Here is a 24,320-nt window from a genome sequence, read left to right on the forward strand (position 1 = left end):
TCCTCCCTTGCTGACTTGCTCCTCTTATGGACGCCCTTGGATGGATCGTGGATATTTTTTTAAATAAATAATAATTTAACTATGCGTTTAGACTCTAGATAGAACATAAGTAGGTATGTGTATTTCACCCTCCTCCCCCGAGTTTTCAGTAAGTTTTTTTTATAATCAATAAGTAAAATGATATATTTTAAGCTAAACCTAAATTATTTTATTTATTTTGTTACAATAAAAAAATGAATAGTCACAGAAACTTGAAACTTTCTCCAAGTATCATTTCATTATTTTCTACACATGATAAAATTTTCAAAATATTTTGAGTTATTTATAGACAATTGAAAGTTTTAATTTTTTTATTAATTTTATAAATTTAGTTTTCATGTTCCTATCGAAATATATAGAAAAATATTTTACTTCGGAATATGAAATTAAAAATGTAGGTACTTATATAGGTATTATCTTTAAGAAAGTAAAAACCTTAAAAAATTATTTCGACGAAAAATTGTGTATTTATTATGTTATTTTTTGCAATTAGATATTTAATTATGTATCTAGTATAAATAGTACAATATATTAAATTACATGTATTTCATTTGAAAAGAAAAATATCTATAATCAATACAGTTATACAAAATTTAATAATTATACATATAAGGTGTAACAATAATTAATATAATTAATATACCTGCAATTGGGTCATATATTAAAGTGGAAAAAATATCAAAAATAGGTAACTACCTCTTAAGTCTTAATGCTTGATATGTGTTAAGATTATCGTCCATTGACGGAACTTCTGTGGCATACGTTGAGAAGTGTACCTATATAGAAATAAATGATTTTACTTAATGAAATTGATAAAACCATTGTAGTTATAAGTAATAAGTGGAGATCTGACAACTAACATTTTAAAAATTGGCTATATGCATGCAAACCTGAATATAAAATAGTATATAAGTCATGAAGATTAAAGATAAATTTAAGATTTAAGATTAATCTTCATGATATAAGTAATAAGTATATTAGAATATTTGATAAATCTTGAGGGTTTTTAAAAAATAAAGAATTTATTTGTAGGCATTGGTGGAAACGGGGTGAGGGATAGGCCCGCATATGTTTTTCGTGTTTTACGTAATCACTTTTTTGTATGATAATTCCCATTTGTTATATTGATCTAGTTAGTTAGTTAGGTATAAATTATAATTAGTGATCTATATTAAATTTTTGACATAACTAATCAGATGTATTGTTATGATAGCCACTCATTGTAATTAATAACTAACAAGAGTGACTATCATCATAAATTGTCATAACTCATAACCTTTAACCTTTATTATAATAATATGATATATATAATAAGCTGTTTAGCTGTATCATTGATTATAATATAATATTAGTATTAATAATTAATGACTGTATATTATGTCATTATCTACATAAACCATTATATCGGTTCAGACGACATCCATTTGTCCAATTTTGACACCAGCAGTCTTCTTACGTCTTTCTATGGTAAAACGCTAGAACGTTATTCTAATGTATTATTTTTTTAAATACCTTATATAAATATATTTTATTTTGAATTATAGGTACTAGTACATGACTTACTTAGTCACTTAGGCGGAACGCGGAAGCCTGTTTCTCAGGCTCGTTCAGGTCTGCAGTTCAAGTCTATATGGTAAGAAAATTTGTTATAGTACCTATTAATGTCCTTATATATGTAGCCGCGCGTGTAGGATATATTTACATTTACATATTAAAAGATAGCAAAATAGTATGTACCTATGCTTAATATATATAATATATATGTGTATATGTAAATAATAAATTATGTATGATAAGGTAAATATAATATATATTTTGATCACACCAACTATTTTTGATAATACTATCCGATCCAGTGGGGTTTATCAAATCATAACTGAGAATTTTAAATTTTAATATGGATCAAAATTGTTCCAACTTTGTCGACAGCCCGTGATTGTACCTAGGCACAGTAATACATTATAATAGTTGTTAAACGACTCATATTACGGCTTATTGATAAATAATAATGTAAATTGTAGATAATTATTAGAAAATTATTTATAGAAAAAATTCCGAACGGTTTGAAAATGTTAAATGGATATTTTTAACTATATAAGGCAATAAATTATAAATATTAATATATTATAGATCATCGATTGCGATTTTGAAACTGAGCGCGTATTAAATATTTTTTAAAAAATTAGATTATGACTGAAAAAAAAGTTGTTAGAAATTGTTGGTATTTCATGTTAAAGATTGAAAACCACAGAACTAAATCTTATGTAGACAAAAATTATTCTAAATATTTACAAAATTTCCCAACAAAAATCGTTGTTGAAGTTGTGGATACCCAATATTGTTATCAAAACTTTTCTCTCTTCAACTTAAATGCTTCTACAAAATATGTATGAGCGTCTGTATGGCTTTATGTGTTAATTTTTATTTTTATTTCAAGTAAAAAAAAAAAAACTCATGAGGTTAATAAATAAATCTTGTATTTATCTGTTAAACTTTGAGTACTTAGGTACTAAAATTATTTTTTTTTTAACTTTTAACCACTAACTAATTTTAATATCTAGGTAGATAGGTCTACCTATCAACCTGATTTAGATGTAGCTGGTATTTTGTAAAATCTGAAACTTAACCTAATGCTTATAGGTATAAAATAAGAAAATATAACCAAGGTATGTTACTTTTATATTTCTTTCGTTGATATAAGAACAATATAATATAATATGAGAAACCATAGGCGAAACTAGACAATTTTATTAGGACAGGCCAAGTGATAAATATGAAAAAAAAGTTTTTAAATTTTATTTTAAATTCTACTAACCAATTCAGAATGATACTATTATATTCAGCCAGTATTAGGTCAGGCCATGGCCTGACCCGTAGTTTCGCCTATGTAGAGGAACCTTGTATTCGACTTTCAATCTACCTATTCTCCGCACAAAAAAATGACGAAATATTTTGAAATTTATATTATTGGTAGTTCTTATGTGCTCAGGGAAATCTAATTTAAAAATTAAAAATTACCTACCTATAAAGCTACTCATCCTGATCTATCGCTAAAATAAATTTAAAATTATAAGTACTTACCTGCTCATAGTCAAGTCATAATTTCAGGTCTTCAGAATAAGTATTATCATTGATTATAGAATTCTATTATAAGATAGGTATGTACCTAAAGGTATATTATTATTGAAAACATAAATAATAAAATATAATTTTTAAACTACTACAATTAGAGTGCTGGATTAAGTATGTCAAATATAATATCTAACCATCTAGGAATCGGGTAACAAAAATTTGTGATAATTAAAAAATATAAAGAGAATTGCAGGTTTTATAATATTTAGATAGATGAGGTTCCGAACGGTAACGACAATGCTATCTACCGTCGTTGTTTTCAACTATTATTTTCGAAACATGAAGAACAAAGGGTACGAATGCGTAAGCGGTAAGCCAGTGCTCTACTCACAAGTCAATAGTCATTACTCATTACAATTTATAAATCCACTCACTTTTGTAGCAAATCACTGCCATATATCTACGATTTTTCAATTAGGTTTTAATTATTATTACATATCTACTGGTTTCTGACCAAAGTTGTGCTTCTTGATTTTTCTATTCAATAGAAACTATTGCTATTATAATTTGTAGTAGGTAGGTAATTAATTTGAAAATATTTTATAGTTTATAAGCCAATTAGCGTTTTTAGTTATTACCTCCTAATCTATCTGAAATCTTCAATTACCACATTATACCTGTATGTATAATTTTATTAGTCTATGAGAGCATAAAGTGTCCTGTAATTTTTAAATACATATAGTAGGTACTTTGTCAATAGGCATAATTGTTAAACTAACAAGCCTAACAAGGACATTTTGCATACTTTTAAATAATACTATCAATTCGGTTTTTCATAATGTATTTTATGATTTTAAAGAAATGTTGCTATATTTTACCTTTTTAACACAGAAACAATACAATACATAGTGTCTCATTCTTTATAAATTATGTTTATGCATAACAAATAAGTATAAAAGTCGTCACTGTTTATTGTAAATAAAAAAAAAAACTTTTATAATTGTTCTGGAATTAATATCATAGATTATAATAATGTAATAATGTAATATATAGTAATATGGTAAAGGAAATAAAAGTACATAATTAAAACTTGAATTATTATTTAATCTAAACACTAAAACATCATTATTAACGGGTAAGCGCCTATTAAACATATCACTTGTAAGAGTTTGATCCTTTTTTAACACAAAATTGTTAAAAGGCACTTTCTTTTTATGTATCAATATTGTGTATATAAAATTGTAATTTCAGTATTTATTGTAATTATTTCAATAATGGTTAACATAAATATAAAACAAAGCTAATTAAAATTATGTGCCATCACTGATCTTAGATATAATCAATTATATTTGCAAACAAATCTGAACTTTTAGTCTTAAAAATTATTGTATTATTTAAATTTTAAATTAATATTGTTTATGGTCTTAATTAAGACTATAAGATATAAAGTGCAATTGAAATATTATCATTCAGTATTGTTTTATATTTATGCATAAATGTAGCAAGTTAATTAACATTAAATACAATTTATTATTTTTAAATTAAATTAAAATTGATTTCACTTTAAATAAATGTAATTTTAATAAATAATTAAGCTATTTAAAGTTTTTGATAAATAGCATGATTTATATAAAATAACTTTTAGCACATAACATAAACTATTCAATTTGTGCTATTATTTCTCTCAATTTACTCAGAATATAATGAAAAAATCAACATAACACTTTAACTTATTTAAGTTAAATATTAATTGGTCATAATATAGAAAGTATTGTGCGATTGACTTTATTTTTCACAAAGTAGACTAATTAGGTAATATTAAAAAAATGGAGATCTATAAGATAATTTAGGCTATTATGTTGATAATATAATTAATTTAATTAATTTATAATTGGAATAGGTAATACCATTTAATATTTATATTTACAGATTTAAGTATAAATATTGTAACTGGTTTTTAATTTAGTAAAATTAACTAATAATTAGTTTAATAATAACACAATAAACTTAAGAAGATTCTGTCGATGATCTTGAAACAATTTTACGACATCCGTGACATACTGGCACAGGTTCTTGACTAAGATGACCAGGTAATGGAACATTCATATCTATACAGCGAGTGCAAAACACATTTCCACATTTCCAACAGTGATACTAAATATAAAAAATATATAATTATTATATTATTGTGGTTTAAAGTAAAACATAATTAAAAGAAGTATAATATCTAATTTCTTAGGTATCATTATGATATAAATAAAGTATGATAATAATTATTAATTGCTAGTAATATTTTAGTAGGGCTTACAAATATTATTGTAGCAGAAATTAACACCATAAAAGACAGCCTTTTCCTAAAACTTCATTACTTGTCAAGTATTGAAGTCCAAAAGATAGAGGTGTCTTAAATGTTTAAAAACATATATAAATAGTGCATCGATTTTATCATTATAAAGATTTATTTATGCTTACAATTTCGATTCATTATTTATATGCTAATGGTTGTGTTACTATTTTGGATAATTATTTATTATTGTACAGTTGAGTCTCGCTAATCTGGACAATTTATATTTCGTACTTTAGTACTCATGTAAAATGTATGTATTCAAGAATACCTGAATACCCATTATAAAGATATAATTGTTTTGATTAATAACAATAATAATGTGTAATGTAAAATTGTAAATCAATAAATTTTGAATTTGTATAAAAACATAAAGTGTTTTTTGAAAAATATTTATTATTAAGTTAAAACGCCATTCTGTTTAATCCAGATTTTTGAAAAGCAGGATAGAGTCCGGTCCCATCTAGTCTGGATTACCGAGACTCTACTGTAATAAGATGAATTTAAATAATATAAATTATTGATATTACAACAATAATATATTACTTTTTTTGTAGAAGAATCAGTAGAACATTCACAAGAAACTGCTTCACGTAAGCTCTTCCATTCAATAGCCACTTTATGGGCTTCATCTAGTTTTGGTTCCATAACAGTTAAATTATCAAATGCATCATTCATGGATTGTATAATATTATCTTCTTTGTTATAACTCATAGGTTCTATACATATTTCTTTTGAGAACAGACTGTTTTTGACCATGTCTGCACCATCAGTTATCTTACGTTTAAAGTATGATAGTCTTTTTTGTAGGAATTTTACATGATCATCAATAGATTTTGTTTGTTCACTAGTCGCTAGTAAAATGTCATATACATGCTCACGTGGATGAACTCCATTTTCAAAACGACAATACATTCCTCGCCAAAATCTTATATTTTGTGGAGATAAATCAGGACTCATAGTTTCTACTTGAGCACTATATAAGGGATTTAAAAATTCTTTTTTATGTTCTTCAACATAACCCCAAAAAGAAAATGTACGATCTTTGAGTCTAAACAATTATTTAAAATATAAATGTTAAAAAATTAAGTTACTTAATTAACTTTACAAATAAAAGTAAAATAATTACTTGAGATCAACACGTTCTTTTTCACAATTTCCAATAAAAGTTCCATACTGACAGGATGTTACATGGTCATGTAAAATTAATAAAAATCTTTCATTGAATTCAAATGTTGTGGGTTGAATCATTGTGAGTTGCCATGTTGCTTCTATAAATTGAGTAAATACTGGAGAGACTTCTTTTGAGTCACCAGCTATATGGCCACACCGATCACTAAATTTGTGACCAAATGCTAACCAATCTTTTTCAATAAGAGCCTAGTATTCAAAAAATTAAAAATTAGAATACAATTTAAACATTTTAACAAAATATTCAACTTTACCTGAAATCCTTGGAGTGTGCGATAATATGGATCTAACATTAGTGAAGCCAGTGAACACACTTGAGCTGTTCGATCCCATCCATCTGAACAATGAACCACAACAGACTTTCCACTATTAACTGCTTGGCATATAAAAGCTGATGTATCAAGAATAGTTTTGATATGTCGTAACCAACCACTACTGTCTAATCCTCCAATAAATTGTGACATAGATAGATTTCGTTGTTCACATACTAGAAAATTACATTTATATTTAAAATTTAAATAAATAAAAATAATAAATTATAAGTATTATAAGTATTATAATTATAAGTATTCATAAATTATAAGTTTTAATTTTTATAATAATGGTACTCACAATCTACAACTTTGGACAAACTATTTCTCATAACGTGAATATTTTCTATACCTAAGAAATTAAATTTAATACTATCGTAGAAGTTTTCATTTTCATAACCTTTTCCTGTTGCTCGATTTGCCATAGCATTTATCTAAAAATTGACAAAATAATATTGAATAAATATTGCTTAATTATTTTTCTAATTAAATTACCTTTGGTCTAGTATCAACAACATACATGTATTCGCTACCAGGATTTGTGTATAGTATACATGTAAGAAGTTGTTCATCTTCCATACATCTGGCATTAAATCCAGACAAAGGTTGTGCACAACGGCAAATAGATGCCTATAAAAAAAAGGTTAATCCAATTAATAAACATTTTTTTTTTTTTTTTGTAAAATACAAGTACCTTGTTTCTGTGCAAGTATGTAAGTACTGGTAATCGTTCCTTACTACGAAACTTTGAACTGCCCACTAAAATGGATGTACTCACAGATGATGGTACAAAAAGGAACTTTGGGTAAGTATCACATAGCTGTCAATAATTTATTTGTTGTATTGGTTAATCATTATTATATATTATATACACTTTGGGATTATAAAAATAAAATTAATTATAAATATTAACCTGATAGTCTTGATTTAATGTAGTTAGACTCCAAGCTTCATTTGGTACATTCATTCTTTTATATTCTGTTTCCAGATTAAAACTATCCCAACCAGCACTTTTCGATATCTTGTCAGAATTTGATTTGTATAAAAAACAGTAAACATCTTCAATTTTTGCTAGAAATATATATTAATATTTCGTTATCCATTATCTTTATACTAATGTATATTTATAAATTAATGCATAATTCAAATACAAACCAGGTTGACAGAGAACGAGCAGTGACGTATATATATTGTGAGAATCTCTTTCTTTTGGTATAACAAATGTGACTGATAAGAATGTTTTGCATCGTATTAGTATTGGACAACCAGTCGTTGTAATAGGTAATTTTTCAACACTGCCTATATGCATTAACAGCACCCAAGATTCTTTATTATTTTCAGTATCGAAAAATATTAAATGGGTAGCTGTTAAGTATAATGTACCGGCTGATGTTTTTTTGGAATTATACCGGTCTAACATTCGTACATTTTCTATCTGAAATTAAGAAAAATATACAGTTTAACATAAATTAACTTAAATGTAATAGATAATAATTGAAGCAATATTAAGTTAATAGCATTTTAACTTGTAAGCTACTTAAGCTATTTTTTTATGAAGGATTAAGGGCAGCTATGACCTATGTGTGACATAATTTAAAGTTAAGATTAATTTATACAGACAACAGTATCAAGAGAATGTCAATACTTAAAGCTAAAAATGATTACGCTATTAGTGACAAAGCAAAATACAATTTTGAATATTTCAAAGTGAATCCACATTAAATCTTTATAATTACACTAAGAGTTATTGAAAACATTTGATTTTTGTTTAATGTCAAATTTTACACCATGCATTTCATATTTTTATAAAGCATAATATTATATTTTACTAAATTAATTTTTAGTATGTGAATTTCAAATTAGAAATAAGCACATTAATAACAACATAAATATCTTTGTAATACTTGCAGTAGATTATATTAGAATTAAACAAACCATACAAATCTTGTGAGTTAAGCTTAAGAGATAATATGAAACAATGGTGTACAAGTATTGATTGAAGCAAGGGGTCCCTCCCCGCATAGACAAAACTATAAATGTTTAATTTTTAAGAATTATTTAATTAATATGTTATAACTTCATTTTCCTTTCAATATTTTACATTTATTGTAGTTTTCTTGCAAGTATGTTAAAATGATAATAGAAAAATAGTAATATGTACATGTATTTTTTATTTCTAAGAAATTATAATTCAGTTTGTTTTAAAATTATATAAAAAATATTATTTTATTAAAGTACATAGAATGAGTTGAAAAATTATTTTTTAGTTTTGTTTCAATGATCAATTAATCATTTAATTATTATAATCTATAATTACTATTTTTACTATTATTATTATCTACTATCAGCCTTTTTATTTTTATAAAAGTACAATATTTTTGTTAAATAAATACGTAATTACCATATGAGTTTAAAAAATAATAATAATATATTTAAAAATGGCCTCATTGTATTTAAACAAACTGTTAAACGTATTCATTTTTTCAAAATTCAATATATTTTAATGTTAATATAAATCGTAATAATGGTGATTATTTGTATGATATATAGCATACATTAACATTTTATTGTAGCAATTGTACCCACATATTATAGGATAGTAATAATTTACAAACCATTAAGTAAATAATATTAATAATTATCTTAAAAAACATGGGCGTACCTAGGATTTCAATCAGGGAGGGGGAGGGAAATTAAAACAAGATTATAAAAATGCCAATAATAATTATATAAAAAAAATTGTTTTAATTCATTTAGAGGTGCAGGGTTGGGCAAGTTCTCCCCTTCCCCACTGTAGCTATGTCCATGTTTAAACACTTAAGTAATAACTAAATTTTATTGGTGTTATTAAGAATTTTAATAAATAAATTCTATCAATTATGAAGTATTAAGGATATTATATTTTAAAAAAGCAGCACAAAATACAAGGACAGGGCCGGTGCAAGCAAATTTTTATAAATAGGAAAAGATCAAAATTGCCGCCTCTTGTTTTATTATTTTTTCTTATATGCTGCCTCTATATAAATATAAATTTTTCTGCCATAGGCTTAAGCCTATGTCACCTACGCCTATAACCGGCCCTGTATAAGGACACCAGATTCACTTTACTCACCTTAGAGTAAAACTAGTAATAGGTCTTCAAGTGCAATTTCAACTCAAATTTTGATATAAAATGTTTTTTGGATCACTTATACAGTTATACTATTCAAAAACAAATTCAGGAAAATAAACAAATCATTTTAAAATCTATATATTTCTCATTTCACTTTGTATTTAAAATTACATTAAATCATTTTAGTCATAATAAAATTTAATCTTATATGAATTATATATTTAGTATTTTTTCAAAATATTATTGTAGGTAATTACTAATTATCATTAAACAAAATTTTAAACTTCTGCTTTACTGAAATAAATTTTAAACATATATTTATGTATATAATTAATTATTCTGCAAATTTTATTAATTATTAACCATAGTTAAATTGTTATTCTAAACTACATAAGAATTAGGTTCATCAAAATAAACAATTAAAACATGGCACCTACATTTAATATTGCTTAAAATATAACTCGACACATATGATAAATGGGTTTTAAAATATACATGTGAAATATGAATACGCAATTAACAGATAAGGGGATATTTCATGCATATATAACATATGCAAAACCATGCAGTCATAGGGTAAAGGTAAACTTCTATAATAATGGGTTTTAAGATTATTTATTAAAAAAACAATATTTATTTATATTATATTACTAACTTTTTTTAAATCACAAACTAATCTAATGAATGTTTTTTTAAGAAATTTCAAGTATGAAGTACAATGGTAAAATCCAGTGGAGCCGAGTTTCATTACAAGATCATACATTTAATATCCAGACACCTACTACCACTAATTAATTTTTTTACAAACCCACATGGAAGCCCCCCACTCCTCAACTAATACATTCACATATTCATTATTCTAATTAAATTGAATACCTACATGGGTACATGAGTAAACAAAAAAATATAGACCTTACCTAGCTTTGCATAAATAAAATGTATTAATATATAGCTTAATCTTTATGAATCTAACACACCTTTATTTACAACTGAAAAATTAAGTAACTAATATATCAATAAAAACTAATAATTATTTTCTAATCAAAATGAAAGTATTATTTAAAAGCTTTATACAACAGTGTACTTTTCATAATCATAGTATAATTATTTTTGTATTGGCTTTGCATGTTATTTTCAACAAATTATTCATTTTAATATTACAAATAGTTCTTATTTTGATCATACCCATAATTATTATCTTGATAGCAAACTTGAAAATAAACTATTATTACTATCTTATAAGTTATATGAACAAAAACCAACACCACCATCCACATAAAACATGTTTTGGTCGCATACTTGAATATAAGTTAGGCTCCACTGGTAAAATCATGGTAATTCGAAATAAAATTTTTTAACAAGTTGAAAACAAAAAATTCTTTAAAAATTCTACAAAATTATTTATAAATTATTTTTCCTATAGAGTTTATATTTAATATTATTCTAACTCAGTTGATACCAATATTATATTTAAAAATTATAAAAATATATAATTATATTAGTATATTTATTGTTTAAATGAAATGGATACTAAGATTATTTTTATTATTAAGTAAGAAATCAATTATCTTTTGATAGTTTAAAAGTAAATAGTTGAATAAATTATTATAAATTCTATTTAATGTAGATTTTTTTTTAAAATGTTTTTATAAATTTAATATGATAATTTTAACAATAAGGTAATCAGCAATCTTTTTTAACTGAATAACCACGTTGTACCTTTTTAATGACCGAACCGTCCTGTTGCTGTTGCCTGGCCACTTTGGCCATGGCAGCTTCACGCTGTAGCCACGACCTCAAGCGGCAGAACAGAGAATACGATCCAGGAGCCGATGACAAACGATATAGACGGAAGCCAGCCGGTGACACGAACCTGTCTTTTTCAGCCATACAACTGCATGTGTTACAGAATTATACACACAACTCACTGCGTGTCCTACAAAAGCATGCACAACAACCAGGGTTAGATCTACTGTATAACTACAGAATACAAACCACCATAACCTCTCCAGATAGAATAATTAAACACTACAGGTGGGTAGGTTAGGGATTGTGTAGATTAGGATAATTTAAGAAGGAATCTAGTTTTCTAGCACACATGCATAATATGTGTTAACCTTAGCCACAAGCACCCAACAAAATATCCAACAATAATTTATCAAGTATATTTTCATTGTTTATAATGAAAAGGACGCGACTAGGAATTATGTAAATTACTTTTGGAGTTTTTATATGTTCCATCTTGGCAATTCAAGGCACATTAATAAAAAAAAATAAGTGACTAGGTAAAGTATTAAAAATAGGTTAACATAAATATGAATAAATAACTGAAGAAATTAAGAATATGAAGTTGTCAGACAAAAAATTGACGAGGCATTCGGCCCATAATATTTTTTAAACTAATAAATATTAACTATTAAGTAATAATCACCACAGTTTTGCATAGCAAACATAAGTACATTAAACTGAGACAAATAGTGAATAGATGTCAGGTGGTAGTACTTGTAGTAACATTGATTAAAAATAGTTGCAAATTTTTATCAAAATACGATAAGATATCACTGCTACAGATAAGCAGTTATAAAGTACTTGTTTCTAATTTTAAAATTATGTTCGGCAAAAATATAATCCTATTCAGTATTCATAAAAGTTTCAAATTATTGTTAAAACAGTTTAATAAATGAGTAAATTCAACAAAATTGCAAAAAATTACATTTAAAATTTGTACTTTCATGGAACATATTTAAAACTTACTTAGCTATAAATTAAAAAATTAGAAGAAAAAAAAGTTGTAAATGCAACAACATCCATATTCCATGCCCTACTTATTAGTTTAATGTTAGTTTATTGGGTTATTTTATATCAATTGAAAATTTTCATAGATTGTAATAACCTCCTACTCCCGCACAATAATTATTTTACTCAGTTAACAGGTACCAAGACGAAATTGGAGGTTTTGATTTTATGTCCGCAGAATAAGTTATAACCTAATTATAAAACATACTAATCAAATTATAAGCTACTTATTAATAACATTTTGTGCTTTTAATAATGTCTATAATCCAAATTGTGCAAACATTTTTAAACTTAATTTTTAACCACAATTAAAAAATATTTCTTTACTTTAGATAGAATAGTGTATGCACCTATATATTATATTATGAAAAACAAATATTTTATTACTTCTACATGAAATTAATTTAAATAAATAAATATAAAACATAAAAAAAATGATTAAAAGGGTCAAGTTACAATCTATAATTTCTTGTAAGTTATTAGTTATTAGTTATTAGTGCTTAAAAGTATTAAGTTTGGTAGAACCTTAGATAATATACAACATTACAACGGATGGGAGCCATGTCCTAACTTAATAACTTATCTATGATAGTAACTTGAAGCATATATTAGCGACGAGTTGCGAGATGAGATGCGTCATTTGCACATGCGCATATATACTCGTCGCGTTTATATCGCGGTTATCACTCACGAGCTTCCAGGAAGAATGCAGTTTTTTGAATAAATATCCCTGAGAGAGTGCAGTTTCTTGAATAAATATGCAACGAATATATATATATATATGTGTGCTTCAAAATATCGGGACATGGCTCCATCAATTTTTTATGATCCAAGGGTAGAACCCTAGAACAATAGGCAGAACTTAAATACCTACCTATTAAAAGTATATATTTCTATAAGACTACAAAACATACACGACCGATTATATATTTTATAGATAGATAGACAAATTATTTAATCGAACCTAATCATAGGATTAATAAAAACCATTCGAGTATTCGAGATAATATATTTGCAATTTGCTGAAATGAATAAAATGAATAAAATGCCTATAAGTCGAGTATATTTCATCTTATTATTTCTATTATAACCCACTCAAGTTAATATTGGCACTAAAGGAAATGTTATCATAAAAAATGCTACCTATTTAAAATGTTGAATGTCAAAAAATGCATGAACAAAGTGCGGAAGTTATAACATTCGTAAATGTAGGTAAATGGAAGAAATATCTCGCTCATAGCGAAAAATTGCAAGCTGATGAAATTTTAATACATATTTCAATGACCATTAACCTATTACCTAGATGAAGATTGAAGATATTAGTAGCAAAGAAAATAATGGCTTATAGATTTTCAAAAACAATTTTATTTGTTCCATGTTTTACTATTATTTTATAACGTAAGATTTTGTTAATACAAATTTTAAAGATAAATAAGTTTTAAAGGTTTGTAAATTTAACTATAGCGCACCTTCCTTCACATGATTTACTGAGACGCTATTGTCGAGTGCCATTATTTGTGATATTGACTATACATAATACAGTAAGTAGTTTCTACTTTACTAGTTTGGCTTTGGCTGTATCAGGCGATTGTACTGATTGAAGCCTTAACACAAACCCTAGAGAAGTACAACATATATTATCAATTAAATAAATTATTAGGTATCAATATTATTTGTATGAGAAATAAAATCACAATTTAAGATAATATTGTGTAGCCTGTGTAGGTTGCTTAACTACATGTAGTAAATAAGAATAAGAATAAATCTCAAAAAAAAAAACTTTAATATAAATATGTATGATTTAATCTTAATAGTTTCAACAAACATTTACATTTCATATCATGTAAACAATTATAAAGTTAATATATTTATAATACAATGCTCACAATTAAAAAAATATAATTGTTTTATACATAACTATTAATTAAATTTTATTTTAATATTGTTTAACAATTTTTCTAAAAGAAAAAAAATAATATGATAAAATTGGTGATTTTATAAAATGTACAATTAATCAATAAAACAAATAATTATCAATTTCTTAATTAGTCAAAAAGCTTTAAATTAGTAGAAAACAAAATACCAAATTGATTATATTCTTTAAATTAAAAAAAAAATTAAAATATTTCTGTTGGATAAAACAAAAAAAAAAAAAAACAAAAACACAATAATAATCTAATAACATCTTGTGTGATAAGCAAAACTATGTCAAATAACATAAAATAAAAACAATACCACAAAATATAAACATATTAAATGGTTTATGTTTATAGTTGACAAAATGTGGTAAAATTAATTAAAATAAACGGAACTTAATCATACAATATATAATTAACATTTAACACTTCTCCTATGACTACGAGTAACCATGCCCGCTGACCAAGATGATCTAGATGCAACTTTTTTAAATCTACTATCTTTTTTTTTATGTGACCTTAATATTCTAGTCATTGGTTCTGTTAAAGGTGTCTTAATTTTTGATATTGTTGTAATCTTAGTTGGAGTAGAATCTTCTTTGGTGTCATTACATTTCCATACTTTTTGGATTTTTCCAGAACTTCTTAATACTACACCCACTTTAGTCTCTTCAGGTTTAATTGATTTGGTTGGGGATATCAGCCAAGGTTCACGTGGCATTTGTTCATTTTCAGAATCACTATTTCCAAATTTTGAAGTCTCATCATTTGTTGTTGACTTTTCGTTTAGTTTTTGTTTTTTGACAATTCTTCCACTGCTTGTCCGCGTACATCTTTTTTCTGCTGGTTGACCATCTTTTTTACTAGAGCTATTGTTGTTGTCGTTATTATTATTATTATTAATTTTTGCAGATGTTCTGAGTACTTTATTTGTTTTTATTGGCGGTGTTTCTATAGGAGTAGTAGGATATCTATGTATATAAATTAAAAAAAAATGTTGAAATATTAAACAAGAACAAAAGTTAATTTTTTTTTATTTGTTAAATACTAAGTAACTTACGGTTTAGAAGTGCTAGCATGAGCGCTTGATGCTCTTAGATGATGATCTGTAGGATATCTAGTGAATATGGCATAACCTCCACTTGTACCTCTACCAAATCTTTGAACTTGAGGATCTCCATCAACACATTTGCAACTATTTTTATCTTCACATTTCATATTACCAGTCTGCATTTTATGTTTTAATAGTACTTGTGGAGCAGGTGGACCAGGTGGATCTAACATTAATGTAATAACTGTGGTGTTATCAGCCCTCAATCTAACTTTATTCCATTGTAATATTGCCTTATCAACAAGATTTTTAGATGGATTTAACCAATCTTGTTTCTAAAAAAAAACAATTTAATTAAAAAAACGAAATCTATTATTTAAGTCGATCACTTACTTCTAAAGATTTCATTTCAATATTATGTTTTTCTGTTGCATATACATTTGAAATTGCAACATCTGCTGAAAGAACATTCCATAAGCCGTCAGTACCAAATATTAAACAACGATGTTTAGAAGGATCAACATTGAATACTTCAACATCTGGCTCAGGAGAAACAACAAATTTATTATGCTCTGAATTGAAACTCCAAAAATCACCTAGAGCACGAGCTACCGCTAAAAACGGTATTTCATCGATTGTAGTTGAACGACGTACAGGACCTTTGTGACCAATGCGAGGTCTATTCCATACTACTCGAGGAACACCAGATTTATTAATAACCTTGCCTCCACATTCTTCTATTCTTATTTTTTCTTCAAAAGATTCTGGTTTATGATCTCGTGTTAATGGTTTGGCTTTCCACTCTCCGTTTTCTAAAATAGAAAAGGAATTAAAAAATGTTAAGTTTATTTGAAAAACAATAAGTAAAATATATAAAAATGATTACCTTCATCTTGGTAACCAAGTACTATACAACTATCACCAACATGACCAGTATAAATTTTTCCTCTCATTATAAAGGCTATACTTGCAGTGGTTCCCGATGTGTTAGGTAAGCCAGATGGAGTTCTCGGCCAATTTTCTAAAAAAACAAAATAGGTATTATTCATGAGTTAGCCTATAAGTAAATGTGAACTTTATAAATACCTAGGTTTTTCCACATTTCAATATGAGTATTTACATAACCATTACGGATAGCTCTTAAAACGTCATCATCGTTTTTGGACCAGAATGCATCGTCTTTGATGATGGTATCAAGCAAGTGATCTTTGGCATATGCAGCGGCTTCTGAACCACCGTGTCCATCAAATATACCAAAGAAGGCGTACTCCAGATCTTTCATGTCCGGTGTCTGCTGGTAGGCTACCGAAAACATATCTTCCATGTATTTCCTACCACCTTGGTTGCAGTAACCGGTCACACGAAGGTTCACACCGATGCTTGGCATTGTGACGGTCAGGTGTAGACCAACAATACTAAGCTGAGGCGCTGAGCTAGTCTGCGTACGAACGTTCTATGTTGACATCACGACATGTACCTACTGTAAGGCCAATCCGGATTATTCAATCTGACACCTGGACACACACAAAAACAGAATTTTTAGGTGAGATCACCTGCACAAGACAAATATCGCAGGGTTTTTTTGAAGGCAACTACCTACCACTTTCTACGACGGCACATACAGCTCGAGACAAATGGCGCGCAGTGTGCCGTAATAACGACGACGGATCGGGTGGTACGGACACGACGACGTTCACTATACACCGTACGAATACGCGAGCGACACAATTACGACGGGAAATAGAAAAAAAGTTATACCCAATCTATTAGAATTAATCGTTAAAACGCTGTCGAAGATGTAAAATGTAATCGCAACGACCGTAACACATTAACATTAAACTGCGTTTACAAGTGTTAGAGCGCTAGAATCTAGATCGCGTTTAATAACGAATTTGTGTTTTGAAGTGCATTACTGCATTACCATTCGCCCGTACGTCTGGCAAACGGCGCGACCGTGAATGTCCCGGCGCTGGGCGGGTTGGCTGCACCGGTGCCCCCGTGTGGCGCGAACGAGCGGTGGTTCGAGAGAATGGATTTTCGCCGTCGTCGAACGTTGACGAGTACCCCCGCCGGGTGTCGGCCTCCTTCCAAGGCGGTTGAGTGTGGACCCGCGTACGTACGTGTGCAAACGCGCGCGTACACAGACCACCGTCCGCCGCAATCACTATACACGAATTTTATTCGGAACCTAATTACAAATACGTGATAACACTTCACGGTTCGGGGCGGTCCGAGTGTCCGACTGTTTTGTTTTTGTTTTCGTATTAGTGCAATTATTTTCGTTTTTTATTTATTTATTTTTTTTTTTTTAGAATTAGTCGCCTGTTTATATTACGATAATTAATTTAAATATTTACTCCTATTTGTTTTGTTCGTGATATTATACACCGCACACTTCATCACACATACACTATAATAATATAATATAATATTTTTTATAATAATGTGTATAAGGGCCCGTTTAGTATACGGTCCCCGAAAGAAGGATTTCACCACATCGCCTGCAGTATTATTCAAGTAAGTGTGTATTCCCTGGTATATTTGTACCTTACACGAATACTGCAATACCCACTACCGGGTACATTTGGCGATAGTATATTATGCATATATGACGTGTATTACTTACAAATATAATAATATATATATAGCACATATATTATAAATATATATTGTTACCTATGTGATTTCGTTCTTCTCTAAGAACTAATGCGTATAGAGTAGGTACTCGAGGTCTTTTTTTTGTGTTGTTTTACACACATAATATATTTCGAGTAACGACTCAAGTTCAATTTTATTTTATATTAGATACTGACAAAGCATACATTTTTGTTGTGTGCACATCGAAGTTTGTTTATTTCCCTACTAAAATATACTGGGTGTCTATCATTGGTATTTTCATATAATATTTTGTTCATTATAAAACTGTATAGGTAAACATTTATTATCCCTACATTGTATTAAAGTGTTTAATTTTCTGTGGCTACTCGGCTATTTGCATTTTTTTTGAATTTTTCAACATTTTTGATTTAGATGATTTGTTATTCAACTTAAAAAAACTTTTTGTATAATTGTCTCAGCCTTTAAACAGATTAAGAAAATTTGAATACTTATTATTTATAAATAGTAGTGGGTAATTAATATAATAAACTCAATAAAAATTAATAATACAATATTGCCTATTTTTGAATAATTTTATAATGAAACTAAACATGGCATTATAAATAATTAACATGTGTAATGTTGATCAATTGGTTTAATTTAATTATTATGACGTATGATATGTGTTATCAATATTTGTAAAATGAATTATTGGTATATTATATAATATATACCTAATTATTTTTTGTGACTAATTAACATAAATTATTACCTATCGGCTATCAGGATTGTATATTATCTAAATTTATATATTAAATAAATATTGATACTATTATTTTTACATTTATTAAACACATCAATGATAATACCTTTAGTATTTAATAAGTAGGTACATTTTAATTAGTATTGTACAATTCACACTAATATTAAAGCTAACCATACAACATTGGTTCTGATTAATACAAATTAGTTATGTCACATTACACCAGTGCTGCTGATATCATTTAAAATATAATTTTGTATTTCCAACTTTATCTCTATATAATTCTTAATATTCTTCTTCCTTAGTACCTCGAATAGTACCATGCTTTAAAATTAAAAATTTTTGAGTATAGCATTTGTCTCAACTTTATACGATAAAACATTCCTATACATATCTCTTTATAATTATTATTTTGGTATTAAGTTAACTATTTTTGCATTAAATAGATTTTTGTTTATTTTAAGTTTTGTCCTTGATTTTTTAATTATACATTATTTTGCATCATAAGTACGTAAAACATTTAACATTAAACTGTTTACAATTCTTGTTGTTTTTGATTATTATGTCAGAGTTCAGTAATTTTTTGTTATTTACCTATATATAATACAATACATTGTGATTATTTTGGTTTTATTCTTGTTAATATTCATAGCTCATATTATAATATTTTTTACAATAAATTATCTTCATTTTTTTAAATGTTTTTAAATTTTTTTTTGCTTTTGGCATTTCTTTAATAGTTAGTTGTTAATTTTATAAATTATAGTTTATAACTTACCTACTAATTTTAAAAAGTAAAACATTATATTATTTAATATTATATTTTGTATTTTGTAATAATTAATGAATTGTGTAACTGAGAGAGCTGTAATAAATTATATACAATTTAATATAAGCAACTGTTCAAGAAAAGCTATCATATATTTTATGTATTTATATTTATTGTACCTATATGTTATCATGAAAAATGTATAAATTAGGTGCTAGTCATGAGAAGGCATATATTAATAAATATTAATATTATATTATATTAGCTTTTAATATATATTAATAATATAATGAAAATAAAATCATGTTTAAAATTAATTTCAGAAATTTGCGCAAATTATAAATAATTTAATAGCATTGTTTTTTAATGGTGTGGCTTACCGTCGTTAAAAATCTATTATATGAGTAGTAATTTTATTTTTTTTAATTTGTACACATAGGTACATTTTTATTTTAAGCGATTTTAAATTTAATGTCTCTGATTGGTTGCTGCTTGCCTGTTTTTTTTAGTTACATAATAAAAAAAAGTTCTTACGAATGAAGCGGGATATTTTCTTTTAAGAACGTAATTCCATTCAACGCTTTATCACGAGGTAGAAAAGCTTAGCTATCGATGATACCAAAATATTTTCGAAACTCGCTATTGTGTTTATAACTAGTTGATAACATTTTGAATTTTTATTTTAATATTTTTATTTGTTTAATTTAAATGTTACTGTGTTCAATATAAATTAAATGTTGATTATCTATAAAGTTCAGGGACATTTTATTGAACTCTGTGTTGTATATCTCCTAAGAATCAAATTATTCGTGTAAGTATCCACTGTATTTGAGGGTTTCGTTATTATTTTGAATCCCTTACATTATTTATTCTCACTTTTAATACAGAATAATTATAACGTTATACTCGATATACCATCACATGAACACAATAATATTATATTATAATAGGTATAGGCTAAAAAAGTTTAAAATAATTAACACAATGAACTAATGAAGTACTTGAATAAAAAAAAACCTCATGACATGTAACAATACAATTATATAGGTACACTGTTTTTGAGAAGTAAACAATAAAATATAACGGATATGGCCGTTTTCAACCAAAAATGTTCCTTTCCCTTTTCGGCACATTCACTTTTCGACCGAGTTTAAAAAAGGTTTATCCCCTTTTCGACCAAAATCGTATCTATCGCTTTTTGACCAGGTTCATAAGGTTTAAATTTGATAATAACCATATTATTTATTATAATACTTTAATTCTTTATGTACAACATAGAAAATTATTAAAAATATAAACTCGTCAATAAAATGTGTACAGTATAATATAAAATTATAAACACATAATAATGTATCATTTCCTTTTTGTATATTTTACAACTATATGTATTATACATTTATACATCATATTTTAATCATGTCATTACTATATCATTGCATTGCACATAAGTGTTTGTTTTAATTATTCGAAATCGAACCCTCTTCGATTTGGAGACGAAAAGTTCTTCTACCTCGAAAAACTTCGTTCCATTTACCTATTATTATTATTTATGTAAGCGGGGCGTATTTAAAATAGGCTGACCTCGCTTACTGTCAAGTCTTTGGTTAGATTAGCTGGTTAATTTATTATCTTTATTTTATGATATAAAATGATTTGATATTATGGCTGGTGGTATTAAAGTATAATCTTATCTATAGGTTATAATACGACGATCGAGGCCTCAAGGATCGACTATAACTAAAATAGTTGTATAAATGAGTGAATTTAATAAAGTTGTATTAAAAATTCAAAAAAATTGCACCTTAAACTTTTAGATTTATTTTGTACTTACGTGACACATATTTAAAACGTACTTAGCAATAAATTGAAAAATACAACAACATATATATATATATATAGTGAATTGACTGATGAACTAATGCATTTTTTATTTATGCGTTTTTCTTTTTTATTATAGGTTAGAAGTTTAAAACTGTGAAATAGGTAGTGGTAATAAAATTATATTTTATTTGAAAACGATATCTTGTATCATGTGTACTTATTATATAATAACGCTACTGTTTTTTTTCGTATTGTGTGTCCTACAAATTATGACAACGTCTTCGTTGTAAATTCTACGAACATATTTCAGTTGAGCGTTGGTTAGTTCTTTCCGGTGGTCCTTTGTAATTAGTACCGTTACCTACCTATTTGGTACTATAATATTTGTTCCTAGTTAAAAAAAATTCTATAGATCATAATATTGAATTGTTGTTAAACTACATAATGCACAAATATTGTCTTTTGTTTGATCTTCTAAGTCTAAGGTATGTCTTCTTTATCGTTTTTTTTTTTTTTTTTTATTGAAATATGATAACTATAATTTACTATATTAGCCATTAACCATCATTAAAGATCAAAATATTTTTACCTATATCAGGGAAGTTGTATACAATTGAATAAATCAACGAATTGGCTCATTATCTTAAAATATTCATTGGAATAGAAGATTGTAGGTAGTATAATTATTTTAAGTTAAATAAATTCGTTATATTATTAATTATAGGTACTTAATTTTTGTTTATAATTTTGGGAATTATACTTAAAAGAGCCGATGGCGATTGCAATAAAACTTATGTAAGTTATTTTGATTGCTATTATAATAAATTATTTGTTTTCTCTAAGACCCCGGGCAACAATAAATGTTGTAAATATGTAAATAAGCGTAAATTAGTATTAATTAGTAAATATGCGTTTTCAAAAATAATCGTGTGTAATTACTTATTAGTTATAATATTATAACGAATTAATCTATTTCAAACTTACCTAATCACTATGTTTGTTCTAAGAACTAAAGTTGTATCTATATTAATTCGTGATTTGCAAATTGGTTTTTACTTTTTTACAATATTTAAATTTTTATATAAATTACAAGTAAACTTTGAGTATGTAGTATATTACAATTCAAAAATGTGAGCATATAGAAAATGTAAATATAGTAAAAAATGTTTACATAAGGTACTGAGTATACAGATAATGCTCTATAAGTTTGATAATATATAGATTTGTTATTTTGTTAAAGTTAACATCATACGATTTGTTCTGCGGAACAAAACTTTGCGATGTGGTCTGCAGTAAAAGAGAAAACTAATAATTGCAATTTGCAGACATCCTTTTAAGAAAGTAGAGTTGAGATAATGTTTTTGATTGTAACACGTAGGATCGAACTTAGAAATACCTACTCATCTATATTAAGGTAAAATCGTACCTAAGATACTATTTGTAAATCGTTGTATCTTTGGAATAAACATGGCTCATTTAACGATTTATTGGACTGATTCTGGTTAGTCGATCTGAATTGATTGGATTTGTTAACGTTACTTATTCGAACATTTATGTCCACCCAGGCCAAGGGTCGGAAATAGGTGGCTCGGGGGTGGGCTAAATATGTCCCGTGGAGGGAAAATAACTGAACTGCCAAAAAAACATTTTTGTATGCTGATTTTTCGTACATATAATGGGTATTTGATTTATATTTATGCATTTATGATGTATTTGGAGATTACGATATAACATTCATCTTTTATCGTTGTTTACAATAATAGTCATGATAACACAACAGTTTTTAACTTTTATTTAAGTTTTTTCTGGTTCTTAAATTTTTTTTTTTTAAATTATCGAAACCATCACTGAATTAAATTGCCGACTCTTGACTTAGGCCCTTGAGTAATGCATAGCCTACAAACCACACTAAGATGATACACTTAAATAATATCCAAGTTGATATTCTTATAAAACAGGTTAAGCGTCGTTATTTACTAAGATATGGAAAATTCAAATAACTAGTTTCAAAAAAACCAAGATTAAAAAAAAAAAAACTATCAATACCTAAGCAAAATTCACTTAATTATTATTTTTTTAGTTGTATAGCGGTATCGTGATTTATTAAATAAATTATGCGTATGATTCTTCCTACTACTATTTACTATTATTTAAAATTAAAATTGTATAAGATAAAATCTTTGATAATGGTCGGTATTGATACGTATAAGATACGATTGATCGGTATAAGATACGTGTTTGAAACAATAACAATGTGTACTTAGAATAATATTCGATACAACTAAAATGTGATTGAAAAATGAATATTGAAATTGTACAATCATTTTATGGCATATTTTGTAGTTTATTTCTTCCGTGCTGATAATGCTGACTTCTTAATTATTTTGTACCTGTGCTATAATAGACGATCGTACATTCATCATAAATGTAATACCGACCTCTTACCACTCAATATCTAATGCTACTAAACATGTGAATTTCATATATTATCTAATATGTAAATATGCAATACCTATATAATATTAGTAATAGAATAA

General features: G+C 26.7%; 3 protein-coding genes across 8 annotated transcripts in view; 1 reads left to right on the plus strand and 2 right to left on the minus strand.

Moving 5' to 3' along the window:
- Positions 1–3,954: 3,954 nt before the first annotated feature.
- LOC114120345 (myotubularin-related protein 6) lies at positions 3,955–12,555 on the minus strand. Of its 4 annotated transcripts, XM_027982222.2 has the most exons (11): positions 12,287–12,555; positions 11,789–12,005; positions 8,113–8,392; positions 7,871–8,028; positions 7,652–7,777; positions 7,453–7,587; positions 7,259–7,391; positions 6,901–7,133; positions 6,585–6,835; positions 6,002–6,506; positions 3,955–5,265 (listed from the first exon to the last, which is right to left on the minus strand). In XM_027982222.2, exons 2-11 carry the CDS (start codon positions 11,957–11,959, stop codon positions 5,119–5,121), a joined length of 2,139 nt encoding a protein of 712 aa, XP_027838023.2. In that variant the 5' UTR covers positions 11,960–12,005; positions 12,287–12,555; the 3' UTR covers positions 3,955–5,118. The 4 variants fall into 4 exon arrangements, with proteins under 4 accessions (XP_027838023.2, XP_050057523.1, XP_050057522.1 ...); XM_050201566.1 differs by lacking the exon at positions 11,789–12,005; XM_050201565.1 differs by lacking the exon at positions 12,287–12,555 and having other exon boundaries at positions 11,789–12,271.
- A 2,513-nt stretch (positions 12,556–15,068) lies between these two features.
- On the minus strand, positions 15,069–17,801 carry LOC114120363 (protein phosphatase 1D). The gene is made up of 6 exons (XM_027982245.2): positions 17,433–17,801; positions 16,919–17,346; positions 16,719–16,853; positions 16,226–16,644; positions 15,842–16,167; positions 15,069–15,752 (listed from the first exon to the last, which is right to left on the minus strand). The coding sequence occupies exons 2-6, from the start codon at positions 17,217–17,219 to the stop codon at positions 15,197–15,199; spliced, it is 1,737 nt and encodes a 578-aa protein (XP_027838046.1). The 5' UTR covers positions 17,220–17,346; positions 17,433–17,801; the 3' UTR covers positions 15,069–15,196.
- A 254-nt stretch (positions 17,802–18,055) lies between these two features.
- The window catches only part of LOC114120362 (unconventional myosin-XVIIIa-like), a 51,618-nt gene continuing 45,353 nt past the window's right edge, over positions 18,056–24,320 (plus strand). For all 3 annotated transcript variants that reach the window (XR_007604361.1, XR_007604360.1, XM_050201546.1), the window contains exon 1: positions 18,056–18,349. The gene's annotated coding sequence lies outside the window, so the exon portion shown is untranslated. The remainder of the gene's footprint in view (positions 18,350–24,320) is intronic.

This window comes from Aphis gossypii, chromosome 2 (assembly GCF_020184175.1).
Source record: "Aphis gossypii isolate Hap1 chromosome 2, ASM2018417v2, whole genome shotgun sequence".
Taxonomy (NCBI): Eukaryota; Metazoa; Arthropoda; class Insecta; order Hemiptera; family Aphididae; genus Aphis; species Aphis gossypii.